Here is an 18,081-nt window from a genome sequence, read left to right on the forward strand (position 1 = left end):
ATCTTAGCCTCAGAGCTCTTGAAAATGTATTGTAGATAATAATGATGATTTTGATACAATAATTATGATACATTAAATTTCTGGAAAACAACTTAATTTTTTCCTCATTTCTAATGAATCAATGCGAACTTCAAAGCGATTTTTCACAATTGTGTTTAATAACTTTTACTTCCGCTTCCGAGTAATATACATACAAAAATTTACGGAGGAAACAGTGAAAAATATTAAATCAACGACTTTTACTACGAATACATTCTGTGAAATGTTTACATTTATATTCAATACAAATTATAATATAGGTATGACGTTCATAAAATAAATTATTGTAGCAGGCAATATTTTGGATGATAATGTAGGTGTTTTGATACCGCTACTTATTTAGAAATTATCTTACTAATATATCCTTGTAATATAAGTATATTTTTAATGCACCAAGCTTCTTAGAATTTACGTTAGCGTGACATTTTTCCTTCCTACGGCAAAGCATAAATATAAGGTTATCACTTGTAATTAATGCAGAAACTGTACGTGTGGCCCGGAAGGTTAACTCAGTAGTTATTTTAATGAATAAGTTCTCAACCACGCGATTTAAGCCTTATAAAATTCTTAGAAATGACGATTTCATACTTTAATCAAACTAAAAAAAAACACATTTAAAAACTGCTTTTTTTTGCAGTAGGTAATCAAAATGATTTAGACATCTGCAATGCGAAATATATATTTTTATAATTAAGATAATCCGTGTTTGATGTTAAAATCAAGATTCATCCTTTGTAAACATCCTTTGATATTATATGAATAAAGGAACCTTATACATTGGTTTACAAAAATGAACTCATACAACAAACAAATAGAACACATTTTTAATTGAATCAAGAATTAATTATTGTACAACATTCGTTATAAAATATGCAGTAAAGTATCGTCTCGAGAATTACTAGAACAATAACAGAATACTTTACTAAGATACAATGAATTGTTCCAATTACATCTTCCTTAATTCGTCTGGTATGGCGCAAAACAATTATTTGTGAGATAATAAATAAATTCTTTTAGACGGAATGGCTTCTTGTTGTTTAAAATGTTCTAGTAATCGTCCCGAATTCACACGAGTATCACTATCAGAAGTAATTAGAGACAATGTTTTTTTGTCCAAGATTAGGGTGCACTCACACACATCAGTCACCGTCAAGTCACCGATGACTGATCGGTGACGGTTCGTGTACGTATCCACAAACACCAGTCACCGTCATGTTGTCCGTCAGTCACGTCGCCGGTTTGACTGAATCATTGAACACATACATCAGGTTAGTCAGTGATTAGACGTGTGTCACGCTAGAGAACATGTAGCAATTGACGGTAGCACGACGCTGACTGAACTGAGACGTGACGGCACCGGGTGAGTGGGGATAAAAGTATGATACATGTATGGAAAGATTATTTGACGTGCCTGACCGGTGACGTCACTGATAGATTTCGTGCCGGCGACTGTCGTGTGGGAACAGAGTCATACTAGAACTATTGATACATATTTTTTTTTAATCCTGTCCGGTGACGTGCCGTGACGGTGACTGATGTGTGTGAGTGCACCCTTAATCTTAATAAAAATGGGTAACAGTGTAGATACATTCTGTTAGTCACGATCATGTCTTAAGTTATAAAAAACAATATTTGGAACATTGATGTATTTTTTTAACTTAAACATATAAATTATTTATTAAAATAAACGTACATCTTAAATGTAAATAAACTTGATGTGAAAATAAAAGCTATTATTATAAAGTAGCCGTGACTCTGCTCGCTGCAGTGTGTTCGAAACGCAGGATTAAATAGTTTAAAATCCAATTTCTCTGTTTTGTTTCAGTTTTAAACCCGTGTTTAATTTTAAAATTGATTATACCTCGAGTATAATTGTTATTGTGTATTTTAAATCATAATCTTTTTGGGAATTAACATTGGTAGGGGTCTAAACTGAACAACAAGGCAACGGACCGGAATAATAAGGCCCTTCTCTCATGGAGCTACTCAAAAAGAACTAGTCACAAACTCAAATTACTAACGAGTTGCCTGAGCGTCACAGCCCATACATGTTCTATGGAGATTCGCACACGACGCGACTAGTTACTAACTGGTGAGTAACGCGTTAGCAACAAATCACGCGCGACGCGTCGTGTCGGTCTCCACGCTACTGGTTTCCCGAGTTTCTTTGTTTTTTATGATAAAAATGAACGAGCAAACATTGACAAGTGACTGAAACCTTATAACTTGAGTAGCGTTGTATGCGAGATACAATTTGTAACTGGTTTGTAATCGTAATTACTGATTAGTTCAGTCATTTTTGAGTAGCTCCATGAGCGAAGGGCCTAAGAGTTATCAACCGTTTGAAGCTAGGTTTATAAATTTTCTCTGGCCTCATTTTACTCAATTTTATCAATACTTCTTTACTTATATCATTAAGGGCCGATTTGTCAATGCTTGGATAAAATTTTTCCGTCCAATAAAGTATTACACGATAATATTAAAATGTCACGTAAACTGTCAAATATGGGCAATTAGAATACGTTTTTAAAATGGTAGTTTTATATATTATTCGACGAATAAGTTTTATCCAAGCATTGAAAAATCGGCCCTAAGTGAGTCAAACAAGTACATAATATAAAAGAATTGCTTATAAGAAGTGCTAATAGAAACTTTACCTTCAATATACCGAAATAAATTTAATTAAAACACATTTAACGAACTCATTTACAACAATCTATCGCAGCTTATAGCTAGAACTTCCCAAGAACTAGGGAAATCTGGTTGTTCCGTAGATAAATTGGAATTTACAACTACTAGTTATAGCCAAACGTCTGCATTTAGCTCATAAACAAATGTTTCTCAGAAACTTCGGAATGATAGCTTCAAGTCTGATCTGAACAGCGTGCAATGAGCATCTCAACATTAAAAGATATATCTATCATAACGAGAACTTATTAAATCGTAATTACTTCTTACATAAAATACTATTCCTTATAATTTTTCATTTAGATCGAGCTGTTTGTTGTCTTTTTAAAGTATCATCGTAACGTTTATATAAAGAAAGAAATATTAAAGCAAGTTAAGAAGATAGATTTCGTTTTAAAAGTTAAGAAAACAGAAGCTCCATTGTTTATTATCATGTCGTTGTATACAAATGAGATTCTTTGAATAAAGGAACGCGAAAGAAAATAAAAACTTTAAAGTACTGCTGTAGAGCAAGAAATTAATAACGCTGACATAGCACTGAATATGTTAAACGTAAAAGACACATCCAGATAAATTTAAATTTCAGTGTTAAAATGTAAATCAACCGTCAATTCTAACAATTGACGGTTGATCGTGCTCTAAAAATAAACAGAACAAAAGCATTAAGCCACTCGTCGTTACCAGTGAATAAAAAACAAGAACAGAATAATAATACAATCATAAAAGAATTTACTCCACACAGCCATGAAAACGAATAAAATTCGTACGTAGATATAGCAATGTTAAGAATGGGTGCCGTCAATTTGCGTTTTTATAGACTACGAGACTCAAAGTTCCCCTGAGATAAAAGTTGTTTTTATGACTCGGGCGCTATCAATTCAAATAAGTAATTGATGGGACCATTGTAGGGCAAAGGCCTCGATACTGTCGGTTTTTTTACAACGAGATGTAATTGTCTTAAACGCTGGGTCGATCGTGGACCCTAGCTTGTGAATCATACAGGTCACACATTACACTATAATGGATCAATAAATTATTGTTAAGTTTATGGTTTCCTTTTAAAGTTACGCCTTATTGTAAGTATTTAAGTTAAGGTATTTAAAGGACCAGCAGGCCGAGACGAACGTCAAAATGATGTTTTGCCTAAGGATTCGGTCACCCTACCAACGACAAAGACGACCACGAAAAAAATTTTCATGCAGTCGCAATTAAATAAAATTGTGCAAAACACAATTAAAATGAAATTTAAGAATTTCCTGTCGTATGGGTGTTTTGTAAAAAAGTCTTTGAGATCAATGGATAAACAAACAGGTTTTTCATAGAAACGGTGGCTCCTAGAAAAAAATGTATTTAACCTTTTTTATAGATAATTAGATGATCTACAATTTTGGTTCAGGTGATTGTATGATAAACTTACCGTCTCGGCGAAAATCGCAAAAAACCTATTTTTTTTTATTAATTGACCTCGAAATTTTTTATTTCCGAGTACTAGAATGACGGGAGATTTTAATTTTGATTTTGAACAAATTTCGGCAAGATTGTAATTTTGGTCGTGGTCGTCGTCGTCTTTGGTAGTGTGAACGAACCATTACCAAAATCTCATGAGCTTATGTCAATAATTAGCGTTAGCAGTTTCTATTCCATGGCGTTAGGTACGTTTGTCTAAAGGCCCAGTCCTTCCATCGTTCACAAATAGTACTTGTACAGTTTACATTATAATACATACACACTTAAAATATTCTCAGAATTGTATGTTGAAATTACGAAAACATATAAATTCAAGACTGATGTTTCACACACAACATTGTTCACACTGAACCCGAAATTCGGTGCTCTAAGTATTCAAACATGAAATATTTAGGTACGTTCAAACAAGCTAGACGATTCGACAATAATTTTATTTTTCGTGCAAACCTAATTTATTTTATTCCTTTCGTATTTTAAAGAGCGAAATATTACATAATACTAAAAGCTTCTTACGTGAGATCAAACTTGACAATATGCTTCTCAAACAGGGCTCTGTTATTGGCCAGAATTCTAGAAGTTTCGAGAACTCACCATTAGTTCCATATTCGTTCTGTCTAAAGGCCCACGCGACTGGCTCGTAGGTCGAACTGTTCGGTCTGAACACTGTCCAGTGGTCACCGGGTAGCGGGCCCCAGGCGGTTTCGCCAGCGCGCGCTAGCCGGAGCACTGGCGATGCGGGGTTCAATGCCGCATCCTAGTGAAAATGATGATATTTTAAAACCAAATTCTTGAAAACTTTTACTTGCTTTACTCGAAAAGCAAGTCCTTGGTAGATCTACAATATACAGGTACTGTTAAACCTGTATTGGTAAGTGTTTTGGGAAAAAATATTGGACACTTCCAGGATACATGACCAAAAACTTTTACATTTACGTTTTGGTAGCTTTATGTTGAATATTCACCGGTACTGCAGACGTGCCAAATTCCAGCAAGTTCGCAAAATGGAGCACAATATTTGAACCGGATAACAGACATAGGAACGCAGCAATTTAATTAAAAGTCCCGTGTCCCCCATTGATACCTAGGATGGATGGATATGTCAAAAGATTTAAGATAATCTAACAACATTATAAACATATAATTACTACATACCGTGGTGTGTTGTAATTTCTGCACACTTAATGTGTCTTTTAATAAAACAATTTTATTACCATTGCTTGGGAATAACATGAAATTAAATTTTCTTTGTGGAGTAGTAATACTTGTATACGTAGTATATTATTATTAGTCTGTGGTAATACATATTTACGATCCAAGATTAATTCAAAGTTATAGTTGAAATGATAAATACAATTTATTAAACCTCACATTTTAATATTATTTAAATTAATATTAAAATGTCGGGTCACATTCTAATACATCTACACTGAAAATTGTGTTAATACTCGTACGTCGTAAATTTTAAAACAGAACAAAATGTATAACTGATAATAGGGTGTAAAATAAATATCAATTTACCTTAAGTCTCAAATTGGTATGCATGAAGAGTGGGAATCCTTTCAGCTGGGCGCCCACGAGGGTCTCCTCGCCGGGGGTCGCGAACCCAACCACACCTACTGAATATTCTCGACAGTACTTATCGAGAAGTTCTCGGTTCCATTTGTCCATGTTCGCGTATTTCGAAAGCGACTCGAACACGATGACGCCGTAGCGCCCCTTGTCCAAAGTGGTAAGAACTGGCAGGCTTTTGCCGGCGACTTCCACCTTGTACCTGCGAATATGTGATTTATGTGAGTTGTTTCTGTAACAAGTAAACCTAATTGATATATTTCATACGCATGGTTTTACTGGGCGGGTTATTCTGGGAATAAAATTACGTTCGATCTTCGATCAACTTTGCAAGACATATTCTCAAAATCCATTAGTCTGTATAGTTTGTTAAATATTTATTATTTATCATTTGCTAAATTTTACGTAGATTACATTATTTTATTATTCGTATACTTGGACCTATTAATAAAATTTTGTAGTAGAGAACGAAATTGAATTTGAATTGAATCGTCTCTACAGCAGTTTGACAAGTGACCACTACAAACCGAAAAACTTACAGCAAAATGTAGCGTTGTGCAGAACGAAGGGTTCATTTATTTGCCGCAAAAATCCGTTCTAGTTGAGGCACGAAATAAAACTACACATTGGATGTGCAAATTGCTCAAACAATGATCATCGGAAAGGAAAAATGCAAGAAGATATGTATGCGAGCGATAATAGAAACAGCGTCAACTTCTGTAAAAATACATAATTATACAAAAAGCTTAAGTCGTAGCACAATAGATAGTGAATTGAATATACATTTTTGCATCAGAAAAATCGATACAAATATCGTACAATTCACGGGTTCCACAACGAGATTGCGACGGGAGTGTCGACGCCAATTCCCGATGCTCAGTTCTTAAATCAAATATATTCAAACCGAATAAGCAAGAAGCGCGACAAAAATAAACACCTTTACTCTTTTAAATTATAGCGTATTTTTTGCTCACGCAAAAATACAAACATATGTACGCTTGGGTTTGCGTAATAATTAATGATTCTTTGGACAAAAAGCAGAGGTCCATGTTGTGTAGGTCAGCGTAATTGCGTTGTTCTCTTTTTTTTAAAGGATTTCCATTTGTAATTATATTTTTAAATTCAAATTATCCTTTGCTCGTTATATTCTGCCGGATTTAATTGTAATAACGACCCACCGAAAAAGCTATCTTGGATTGTATAAAATTTTATACCTCAAATAACATTTAACAACAGCAAAGGAGAGGACATTTAAAAATATAAACTCCGGTCTCAAACAAAAAAATCTCGAGTTGATTGGCAATTTTGAAGCTGAAACTGTATAAACATTCGCTCTAAGATGCTCTCAAATTTCCAATCAATAGGAGCAATTTAACCAATATTGATAAAATCTGATGGGCCAATTGAAATTTCTGATATTGGAAGTATAAACAGAAAGCTACCAACAGGTAAGTGGGCTGAAAATATCGAAGAGCATTCATTTCGTTCGAGACTCGAGTAAAGTATGGTTTCAATTTGGCAGGCTGAGTGCACTGGCGGGCGGCGCGGGCTGAATGGTAACTTGCAAATAGCATTTACGTATCTCTGGTCTGTCCGCCTTGCCTTGCTACCTAAATGTACGTTATATGCCGCGTTTGTTGCCAACCGAGCGCCAGTTACGGCCACGTTACCTCCACATTTGCCAATATTCACAAAATGTTATCTCTACCGTGCGATCGAGCCGGCTGCGTTCTTTTTGCTTATGCGGTATTGTATAGAATTTTGAGCGCTAACATGTTTCTAATTACCTTAATTAGTGCCCCGCTGTTACTGGAGACAACACTTGGTTTAAATTAAAGCACGCAAACGGCCTAATTTAACCGTGAATGGAATGTGAGGAGGGCTAATTCGTGATAAGGGAGGGAATTGGGCGAGCGCTGGGAGGAAGAAATGTCCCAATTTGCGTTGCCCAGAAATGATAGGGCTCATTGAAGGGCTGTTTGTTTTAGCGGTCTAAAGTAAATAGAAATATCTTCTTTATAAAAAGGCCCTTTATATTCCGAATAAGTTAAAATAGCGCATTGGTTGTATACTTTGAATAAAATTCTATATCGACGACTTTTTACAAGAAACAATATTGACATTAATTTTCAATATTATTTCTAGGAATTGAGAAATTATGACCGAAAAAATATCACATAACTACATTCAAAGAGTGGCCTCCTTTATGAGCCTCGTGAAATAAGGAATTGGTTAATAATAACACACGAAAGACATATCTTCTGCGGGTTGTATAAATACATCAGAAATCAACCCAAGTTGCTCGTATATCGGCAGTACGTTCATGTTTGCATAAGATAATTGCCAATTATATCATATTGAACGCCGAGTTGGGTAAAAGTATTCCAAATGGCCTAATAATATGTGATGTAATAAACATGAGACGATAAGGGGTGTTCCCCGGACTTTTACTGTAATGGCGGAGTGTCATAAGTTAGTGAACCAACGACCGCACCAACCGCTTTTATGGTATGGAGAACTGACTCCTAACGAACTTTTAAACTTTGCTTTTATATGAGCGTCATAAACAGAGAGAAAATTATGCACGCGATTATTATGCATTGGATCGTTCTTTTAGTGATTTTAAGTTTACGATTGCAATGATTTTTTTGTGAAATTGAATTTATATTAAGTAAGTACCTAATAGTCTTGTAAAATTTGGAATGATCCATAAAGCAACAATCTCTTCTCCTAAATATACTACAATGAATATAGTCAGCATCAAGTCACATATGCAGTTGAATAATATTATGAGCTGACAGTCTGTTTCTCATGGCATTAAGGTGACGCAAATTTCGCACAGAGTAATTAAGCCGTTTTGACAGCACAGAGCACTAATGAGGAATGAGGTGGGAAGGCAGACACGAGGCGAGGCGCGATGCTGCTTCTAATGGCACTACTAACTAACTAAGTGTCACCGCAACGACTTCTAGATGCGGCGCGCTCCCACCGCCAGCCTGTCACCTTATAATTTAACTCCGCATTACTGATTCACACATTTGCTTATACGAAACAATATAGAAATTATTACGGTTCCCTTACATGTGGAGCGTACATAACGTAACCTTATATAGAAGGCACGGCCTCTAATAATTAATAACCTTCGCAAGTAATGTTTACAGTTACCGTTTGCTTCAATAAACTGTTTGAATTAATAACGTGTTAATTAAGTTCTATTGGGGTTATGTGGATATCACAGACGGGTGTGTATCACAGTGACAAATCTATATTAATCTTTCGTCAGCCTTCAACGAAACTTTGCTCAATACGAAAGCGTCCCTGAATATCATTTATGACACAATTTAATTTGCGTTTGCAATTTGCTACAATCACGTCCCTTTCATTTTTTTCATTGCATTTATTACGCACCGAATACAAACAAGGTCCCAAGGTAGGCAGTCATCAACGCAATTGGGCGAACGCTCGGCTGGGTCAGAGTGACCCCTCCACAATAATTCGCGAAATGACGTCCATTTACCGTGTTTATTTCCCGCTTTATTAATCTTTTAGTGGTCAAATGCGGCGTGACTAATGCGGTTTAAACTTATGATAACGAGCGATAAACTCCCTGATAGTCTTTATGGGAGATAAAAACTACTTTTAACACTGTCCAATTTCTTGAAGATACTAAGTACCTACACACGATCCATATTGACCCAGAATTATGATATCACAAACTAATTTCTAAGATGTCAAACATTTCACAAACAAGCGCGGAGCGTTGGCGACATCTCCGCAATAGGTTCAAGTAGCGAGCAATTTTTCCAACGAGATCGGTGTTCGATTGACGCGAGCTGAACGAGATGGCTTTGGAACAAACATGGTACATACACAAACACAACCCCTCTCGTTGAACCTTTTCGAGCCACCACTTCAACTAGTCTGCAAACATCGTACGGTAATAGTCATCAACAAAGCGGACCGGGTAAATATACGGACAAGATTTCAAAAGATACCCACCTAAAATATTAGCTCCCGCTCACAAGTCATTTGTTAAAGACTCACCATAATGCTAAGATTTTGATGTTTCCATATTATTTGAGGTGCACTTGAAATTCTACAGAATCGTGGTCAGATTCTAAGAAGCTTATGATTTCTAAACAATTAAATTTTAACTATGAAGTGAATTAAACATTCGTTCATTTCATACTAACAGTTTTCTAATAATAATTCCTTGCATTTTAATAGAATATTTAATGCTCAGTAAATAGAAATAAAACGTTAGATATACAGTATATAGGCCTAAGCAACTTCAACTCCAGTCAAAACTTAAAACGGAAAAGTTTCGGAAATCTGTTTTCATTTGCGATCCATCAACCCGTCTTTATGTAAACAGCTTACTTGAGAATGTTTTTTATACTTTAACTTTACTATTTTTCACTTTAAAGACCGAAATAAACATTAGTACAACAATGTTTTTAAATAAGTTCTCCATTTTGCATGTGTATTTACTTTTTATGAATGAACTAAATATACCAAGACATTACCGTACTGTTCAGTATTTTTAAACGATCACGAAATAAACAAAACAATAAACATTAAATCACAACGGAACGCAATAGCACTAAAACGTTTAGTAATAAATTACTGAATCGTATTAACATATTGAAATTCTAAACAAGACTCCCATAAATTCCTTAGAAGTTGGAACGGATCGAACTTGTTTAAGCTTATTTATTCCAGCAACGTTATCGATTGTAATGCCAGCTATTGAAACTGCATACTAATGAAAGTACTAGATGCACAAGCTTGTTCGGAAGGACCTTTAGGGCCGCATCTGGCGAGGGATAAGTGTGCCAATCTGCCGTTGCATATCGGTATTCGTATCGAGTGCTACATTATACGCTATCATGCGTTTGGTAACGATCACTTGTAATGGACGAGAAATAGAAATCTCCTTTAGAATTACATTAACTTCTGAAAGACATTCTTAATTCTTGCGAGATCTCCCTAGAGATCTTGATGTGAAATTGATAGCTTTCCGGCACCGAGAGTTCATGCTTCAAGGGTGATAAGCTGATGACGTTATTATTGAATACTGCAGTCATTATCTAACTTAATATTTCAATAATCTAGCAGAAAATGCTAACAACATTAATCAACTGACCTATTTAGATATTCGCAGCTATCGTTTTCAACGTTTTGATGATAAAGGGGGTTTTACCGCGTTGTAATTAATTGACTATATATCATTTTTCACCCGCACTTGAAGACCAAGGATATCCGGACTTTATTATTAACGGGTTTTACAACCCGTCAAAAGCTCTTCATTATTAATACATTTTATATTTACTTTGCCTATTTCTCAAATTAAAAATTCGTTGGTATGGCAAAATTATTTTTGCCATAGGAACAAATTTATTATTAACAAAACAGTCTGAATTAAGTGAACTAAGTACCTATACCAAATGTTTTATAAACTTTTACTTTACATAAATGTTTTGCCGGTAAATTCGATATTTAAGAAAAAAAGTCTACAAGCGCATTCACTACGAAGTCATTACTTCAATACCCCCAAGCAAATTGCTTTACAAGTATTTAACAATGTAATATCTTAATAACTAGCGCATCATTTAAGGTAATATCATTTAAACTATATTTATGGCGATGGTCACGCGCGACTTGCTGCTGCAAACGAGCAATGAGCATTGTGACTCGCACCCAACCTTGTTACTCGATTACCACCATCTTATAGCCAACTTACCGTATACGGTTGGCAACAAGCAGCTCAGCGATGTCCCGCCCGAGCCGCGAGTACAGCGACTCGGCGATGACTAGCACCTTCGCGTCGATGCGCAGGCGTGCGTCGGAGCGGTGGTCGCGCGCGGCTTGTTGCTGCGACGCGAGCAGTGAGCATTGTGACAGCGGCCGGGGTACGCGATCGCGCCATACCAGACTGTGGGATAGATATGTATTAATGAAAAAAATATATGTCGTAGCTAGAAGCTGAACGAGCAGAACAACCGGTTACTACCGGAACAATCTTAAGGGCTTTAAAAATTACCTACGAAATATAAGTATTAAATTTTCTAAAAGACGGTCCAGCCGTTTCTGAGGAGTTTTGCAAGCGCTGTGACACGACAGTTATTTTCGTAAAAAGATAATAAATAAGGAACAATAATACATACAACACTGCATACTTGTTATATGATTCTAAAAAATGAACAAAGACATCAAATAATAGGCAATAAATAAGCAAGTCATCTCAATATAGGTAAATTTATCAAAATTTCTGACATGATATAATAGAATACCGAATATAATATTATAAACAACAACAATAAACCGTCGAGATATACCCATATAACATTTAATTTCATGAGACCATTAAAAGCTTCCCACGAGATTTAAGTTATAACTAGGCCAATCAACAAATTTTCTGAAACACCGCTTCTTGAATAAGATATGTATTGCGTAATTGTAATAGTAATTAAACTTTCCGCAAATTGATTACTAAGTAATCTTCCAAAACGAAATTTTGATGGAAATCAATCAAAGACTGCCAAAGTTAACGCTGCGATTCAACTTGAAGCCACATCAAAGAGCCATTACGGTTAATCTGAATAACGCTGGAATAAATAAAAGGTGGAATTTATGAAAATATTTATCCATAGGCAGGTCGAGTTGTGGCCTCTTTGCTTTAATGAAAGGCCCGTCCGGTCCGTCCCGGAGAAACTTTAACGACGAGCGGAAAAAGAATTACTCAGCCAAGGCAGTTCTTATTAACTTTCTGACGATGTGGTTACGCCTGAATAGACGGGGAGTGCAGTGTAAATTAACCTTAATTAGTGTCGGACGAGATACTTTTTCACGGCTTGAGTTATCTGGGTCAAGTTTATATTCATTAAGCTGTTAAGAGATAAGACTATGCAACCTTTGCCTTCTAAACTCAGCTTGAAGATCTCTTAGCTCTTGGTGGATATATAAACACCGTTACGATTAAGGTTACGGAAGGAAGGCATCGATCTAAAGCTCTAATTACGTGTCACTCATGCGCCAACTCTTCTCTAGTGTGTACCATGAAGAGCACTTCCCTTAAGAATTTACATTTTAACGATAAAAACGTTCTACAGCAGTTCTTTTTAGCAGGCTGGCTTCTGTGAAACACATTTTAAAGGATTCGTGATATTCTGAATGGAGCTTAATCAGAGTATATATTAAATTCACGTGTAAGTTGTTTGATGTGATTTATATTCAAGTTAAATTAAAGTATGAATTTCAGGGAACAGTCTGAAACATTAATCTTGATAAAACTTGTAACTTTCTCAGGATTCTAACGAAAAAGAAAACAACTAAATAACAATATATTAAATAAACAACAAGTAATCCTAATGCCTAAAAGGAATTAACGAAGCAGCTTCCATTAATTAGCCAGAACACAAGTTTTGCTATAAATTAAACGAGTCCGCCAAACTTGCCGCCCTAACTCTCTTCTTGGCGGTGTAAATTTAAGGCGATAAAATAAAATATTATCGTCCTAGCTACACGACATCCTCCCTAATTAAATAAAATCACGTTATAAATTACACTGAAATATTCGCCTGCTCTAATTTAGCCATGAGCTGGCAAACAAGGGGCGACGAGGATGTTCGCCAAAGTTAAACACATTTTAGTCTTTCATGAAGCCATGATTTGTTTATTCGATAAAAATGTTACTTCGTTTCATCTGTTTTCTTTTTTGTATTTAACATGTATTGCTTAACTTAATTCTAGTTAATTGTGTACCTACTTAGTATATAATTTACAAACATGAAAATATTTTTGAGTAATTAAGAAAAATTTGAACTAACTTGCGATTCAAATGCAAATTAAGAATTTAATATTGAGATTTGACAATTTGACAACTTATTTAACAAAAACGCCCAGCAAAAACATACCAGAAATTTTCCAATAAGAAATATTCTGAGAAAAATATTATTCTTCGAAACATTGCCAAATGATTATAGTTTCCAGAAGTGTAGTAACCTTGACAAAAGAAAAACAATAAATATGCGATTATTATGTGAAGGTCGATAACCCCGCTTGATACGGTGATCTACGTAACTTTAGAGCAACGAGACAAATACAAAAAAATATATCAATCAGAGATATAACGAATGATACAAATGTTGTTTTTTTAAAGTTAATTGTTCAGTATTATTTATGAACAATGTGGATAAATAATATTCTCAGCACTATTAAAATCTCTGATTGATTAAGTACCCGAACCTTGCCCTTTATACGTCACAAACTATCTGCCTCCTGCTTGTTCCAAACTAGGCAACAAAGCCAGTTAAATCCGTTACTAGTTACGGAAGATTATACGAGAAGTTTTTACTTAACGTTGGCCGACTTAAGGGTCTGTGTACCCTTCTCAAGAATAACAAATAGCGAAGTTCTATTTTTACTCAGCGTACGTTTCACAATATCATAATTAACGAAAATGTATTCCATTTTTATAATACTTTACGAAATTGGCAAGCTTTACCGGCTGTCAAACAATTCAACAATGGGGCGAAGGAAAGTCCACAACTCCTGTCAAAGCGCCACTATTTAGAAACTTTGTACAAAACTCGTTGCGACATTTCCAATTTTCACCGAGAATTATTCAAATATGCGTAGGTACTGCGCGCTGGAAGTGCTACTCGCGGTTTAACATAATATTGTATTTAATTATGACGGAACACGAATTACTTATCAGACCGTCGGATATCTTGCGAAACAGTTCTCTGCCTTGCAGGTATAGAGATATTAAAGTGTGGAATTAATATCCATGTAACTGATACACTTGTTGTAACCGATATTGCTAATAATATAATAGAACAAAATCTATTCTATTTAAAGATGTCTTTTTAGAACAGATTAGATAAACTGTTTCGTTAACCGCATAGAAACTCACGACAATAAGTGACGCAACTATATATAAATACCATAACCTTTTTATAAATGTTTATCTTATAAACTCGTGTTGTTAGATGGATGATAAAAGGACGTTGATAGATTGTAGGAAGGAAACACGGAAGCATTTTAAATTCTAAATGGGAACAAATCGTATTGTATTGAGAGTTCCGTGAGCTATTTATATGTTAATTAAAGTATACAAGTTAGTTTTACAATGATAGAAATAAATTCTTTTACCATCCTAAATGCAAAAAAAAAAAAATTATATTTTGGAAATACAATCAAATAATTCCGAATGTATTTTCCATAACACGTGACCACCGGCAATTTTCCGATTCTTGTCATTATGAGAACATGAGGTGAATGTTGAATTTGCAAATCAGCTATTAAATATGAGCGTGTTATTTAAGCATATATTATTTCAAGGCATGCCATTCACAATGGCGGACTAATCCCGTTGCGGATATTATGCGATCTGCCCAAGGCCGATAATTTCAAATTATTATTAATTTTCCAAAAGCAACGTGTTTGCTCACGATAGTTAGCAAGTAAATTGGATTCTGTGCGAATGACGCATATTTCAGCGAGAGTAATTAATTATGATCGAACACATTTTACGTCATTTTAATTTCATAGGCCATAGCGAAATTATGTTTTAAATTTGGCGTGGCGCTTCGCATCGTATGCGTCAACTGATCAAGATGTTAAGTAATCAGTCATACCATAATTGAATAATGTGATTGATCACGCGACTGTAATTATTTCTTTGATAATAAAGATGGATTTGTGCTTCACGATGCAGATGCTTAATATGAGACATTTCTCTCGTCAACTTATATCCAAAATATTTTTAAACTTGAAGCGAATGTTTAAATTGTTAGATAATTATTTTATTGAATGCAAAATTGAAGACCAATAAAAACACAAGCCAGACACACTATACCTACATATAACAGGCACAAAGGGGAGCTTTACAGTATAAGAACTTCAACAATTTCGCTTCGTTCTAATTTATTTTCCGTCGATGTACGTAAAGAAAAACGGCTGTGTTAGCGCGTTTCTGCACTCACGCAAGATACACAATATGCCAGTCATATTGATGGAAATCAAGGGATCGAATAAAACCTTTGTTACTGCGAATCGATCCGACCGAAGCCAATTTAAGCGTTACGAAAGGTTCAGAATTCAGATATTCGCATATTTCTGCGTACACAAAAATATGGTGATATATAGCAGGCAATTACCAATTACGGTAACGATGGATAGCAAAATTTCAGTGCAATTTGGGTTTCCCTCCGTCAATCCACATTAAACCAGAAGCGTGCAGTACAGGAGCAATGAATCAATCATGTGTGCAAATGAGATTCGTTTAAATGTTGCTGCTCTACAATTTTTTTATAAGTGAGCGAACGTGTGTTACCTGATGGTGAGCGACAAACTTTATAACCATTTCACGAACGATAATTAGTTTACGAATCTGCTGCAAAACGCATTCATATTGTTGTTAAAGATCAGTAAAATATAAGATAAAATATTACTGTTTTAATATCGAGGTCTGTAACGTTCAACTATGAACTAGTAAGAGTTGATCCACGTTGAGCTTTGAGTTGATTGAGCGTTAAAAGAAAAGTAAAAAAAATCTTAATGAAAATGTTTTCTTGAATAAATTGGGTTTCCCTTGGTTAAAACAACATAATGAGAGTTGCGGCCAAGTCTCACAGTGGTGTTTGTTACATTCTAATACATTTATATATTAAAGGAATAAATAAAAGCATTGTAATAACAAGGAAGGAAATGATTGATGAAGATTGTTACACATATTGGCGTATAATAATAATATATCGTAACCAATTTATTTTCTCAAATTTTTGAGCAATATAAAAAAAATATAAATGAAAATCAATTATTCCAGTAATTTAATTTGAGATAATACACATCTTAATTGTAACTTGTATTGAGCATCGTATTGCGATTTTCCTAAACAAAAATATTGTTCCATAATTTCTTAAGCGAACACAGTAAGAACTTTGGTACACTGATTTCACTCCTACAGTATATGAAATTCTTAACAAATGACTTATGAATATGAAATACAATTACCGTAACTTCTAGTGGCGCTTCAGCCCCCGAGTGACGTGAACACGTAACGAGCGACATAACTTTCGCCTGTTGCCGGAAGAATAAACAGACGCGCGACGTTTTATTGGTCGAGACGGTACACAAACGCAAAAATATAAGCATATACCGAGACGGGGTTTATAGTTGTGTGCTACCTTTGTTTACTTTTTATATCCTTCGCTAAACAAATGACTTTGTAGAGGAAGTAACGTTTATTATGATTATCTGTGACATAGAAAAAAGGGTTCGATATTTATTGCCCGTAGAGTTCGTTACGCGGAGGGCCAAAATTTGTCAAATTACGTTATCCTTTGTTGGGTCCCCTGACATTGTTAACTTACCTCGCATAAAATGTACTCTTAAACACTAGTTATGAATATTTTATATCTATCTATAATACGAACCTAGTCAAGGGTGCCGTGACGTAATACGTGTAGAAGAATATAGTGAGGACGGAGAGCAGCATGACGCCGGCGACGCACTTCCTCACGTTGACGTGGCTCGCGAGCCAGAAGCAGCAGCGCGGCGCCGGCGCCTTGTGCGCGTGCGGGTACTCGCCGCACTCCAGCAGCGGCGTGCGCGCTCCACGACCCTCCATACTTAACCAACACACCACTATATTTACACAACACAATAACACTTAGGCCTCTAAAAAATTCACTATACAATGTCTATCTGGGAACTCTAATGGCCGGGTTCGTCCTTGGTGATTTCTGTCGCCACTTGCAGTGTTTCCACATTTCATAGCAGCGCTTCTGGGTAGGAACGCGCGCGTTCGCTGGGAGGCAGTGGGCGCTGACGCTGACGGCCATCTCGTGCCGACAAACGTATCCGTTGCCTGTTTAAAATGGCCGCCGACGCATTTTGGCGGGTTGTTATCATCACGGCGACGGCGTGCGCTCCCAGGTCGAGACCTCACGGCATCCGTGGATGAATACGGTCGGGTCCGGCTGCCTCTCTCATCGGTCTTGGCTGAAACAACAGAAATAAATGTTACTAACTTATGTTATTAGGTTTAAACATTCTTAAAGTTAAGTTTAAAACATTTCATGGGCGTATTTTACTAATTAATGCTAAAGACAACTTATATTAAAAAATTATGTCGCTAAAACAATACGAGTCCGTATATTAATATTTCTGATGATTAAAACAAGTTCAATTAACGAAATTTGATACCTCATTAATTTTTAATGTGGATAGGCATGACCCAAATGTTGACGAAGTGAACAGTGCTCTTTTACACATATCCGACTGGTTTACTGCTAATAATTTATTATTAAA

General features: G+C 35.5%; 1 protein-coding gene across 2 annotated transcripts in view; it reads right to left on the reverse strand.

Moving 5' to 3' along the window:
* sfl (N-deacetylase and N-sulfotransferase sfl) overlaps nt 1-18,081 on the reverse strand; it is a 126,552-nt gene that overhangs the window by 42,455 nt on the left and 66,016 nt on the right. For both annotated transcript variants that reach the window (XM_089700634.1, XM_089700633.1), the window contains exons 2-5: nt 17,205-17,772; nt 11,507-11,698; nt 5,713-5,965; nt 4,786-4,948 (exon numbers count right to left, since the gene is read on the reverse strand). In XM_089700634.1, the coding sequence (XP_089556760.1) occupies nt 4,786-4,948; nt 5,713-5,965; nt 11,507-11,698; nt 17,205-17,398 (802 nt within the window). In that variant the 5' untranslated portion in view covers nt 17,399-17,772. The remainder of the gene's footprint in view (nt 1-4,785; nt 4,949-5,712; nt 5,966-11,506; nt 11,699-17,204; nt 17,773-18,081) is intronic.

This window comes from Colias philodice, chromosome 11 (assembly GCF_061535455.1).
Source record: "Colias philodice isolate Cphi_HAF_F1 chromosome 11, ilColPhil1 Martin Lab GWU primary, whole genome shotgun sequence".
In the NCBI taxonomy this organism is placed as follows: Eukaryota; Metazoa; Arthropoda; class Insecta; order Lepidoptera; family Pieridae; genus Colias; species Colias philodice.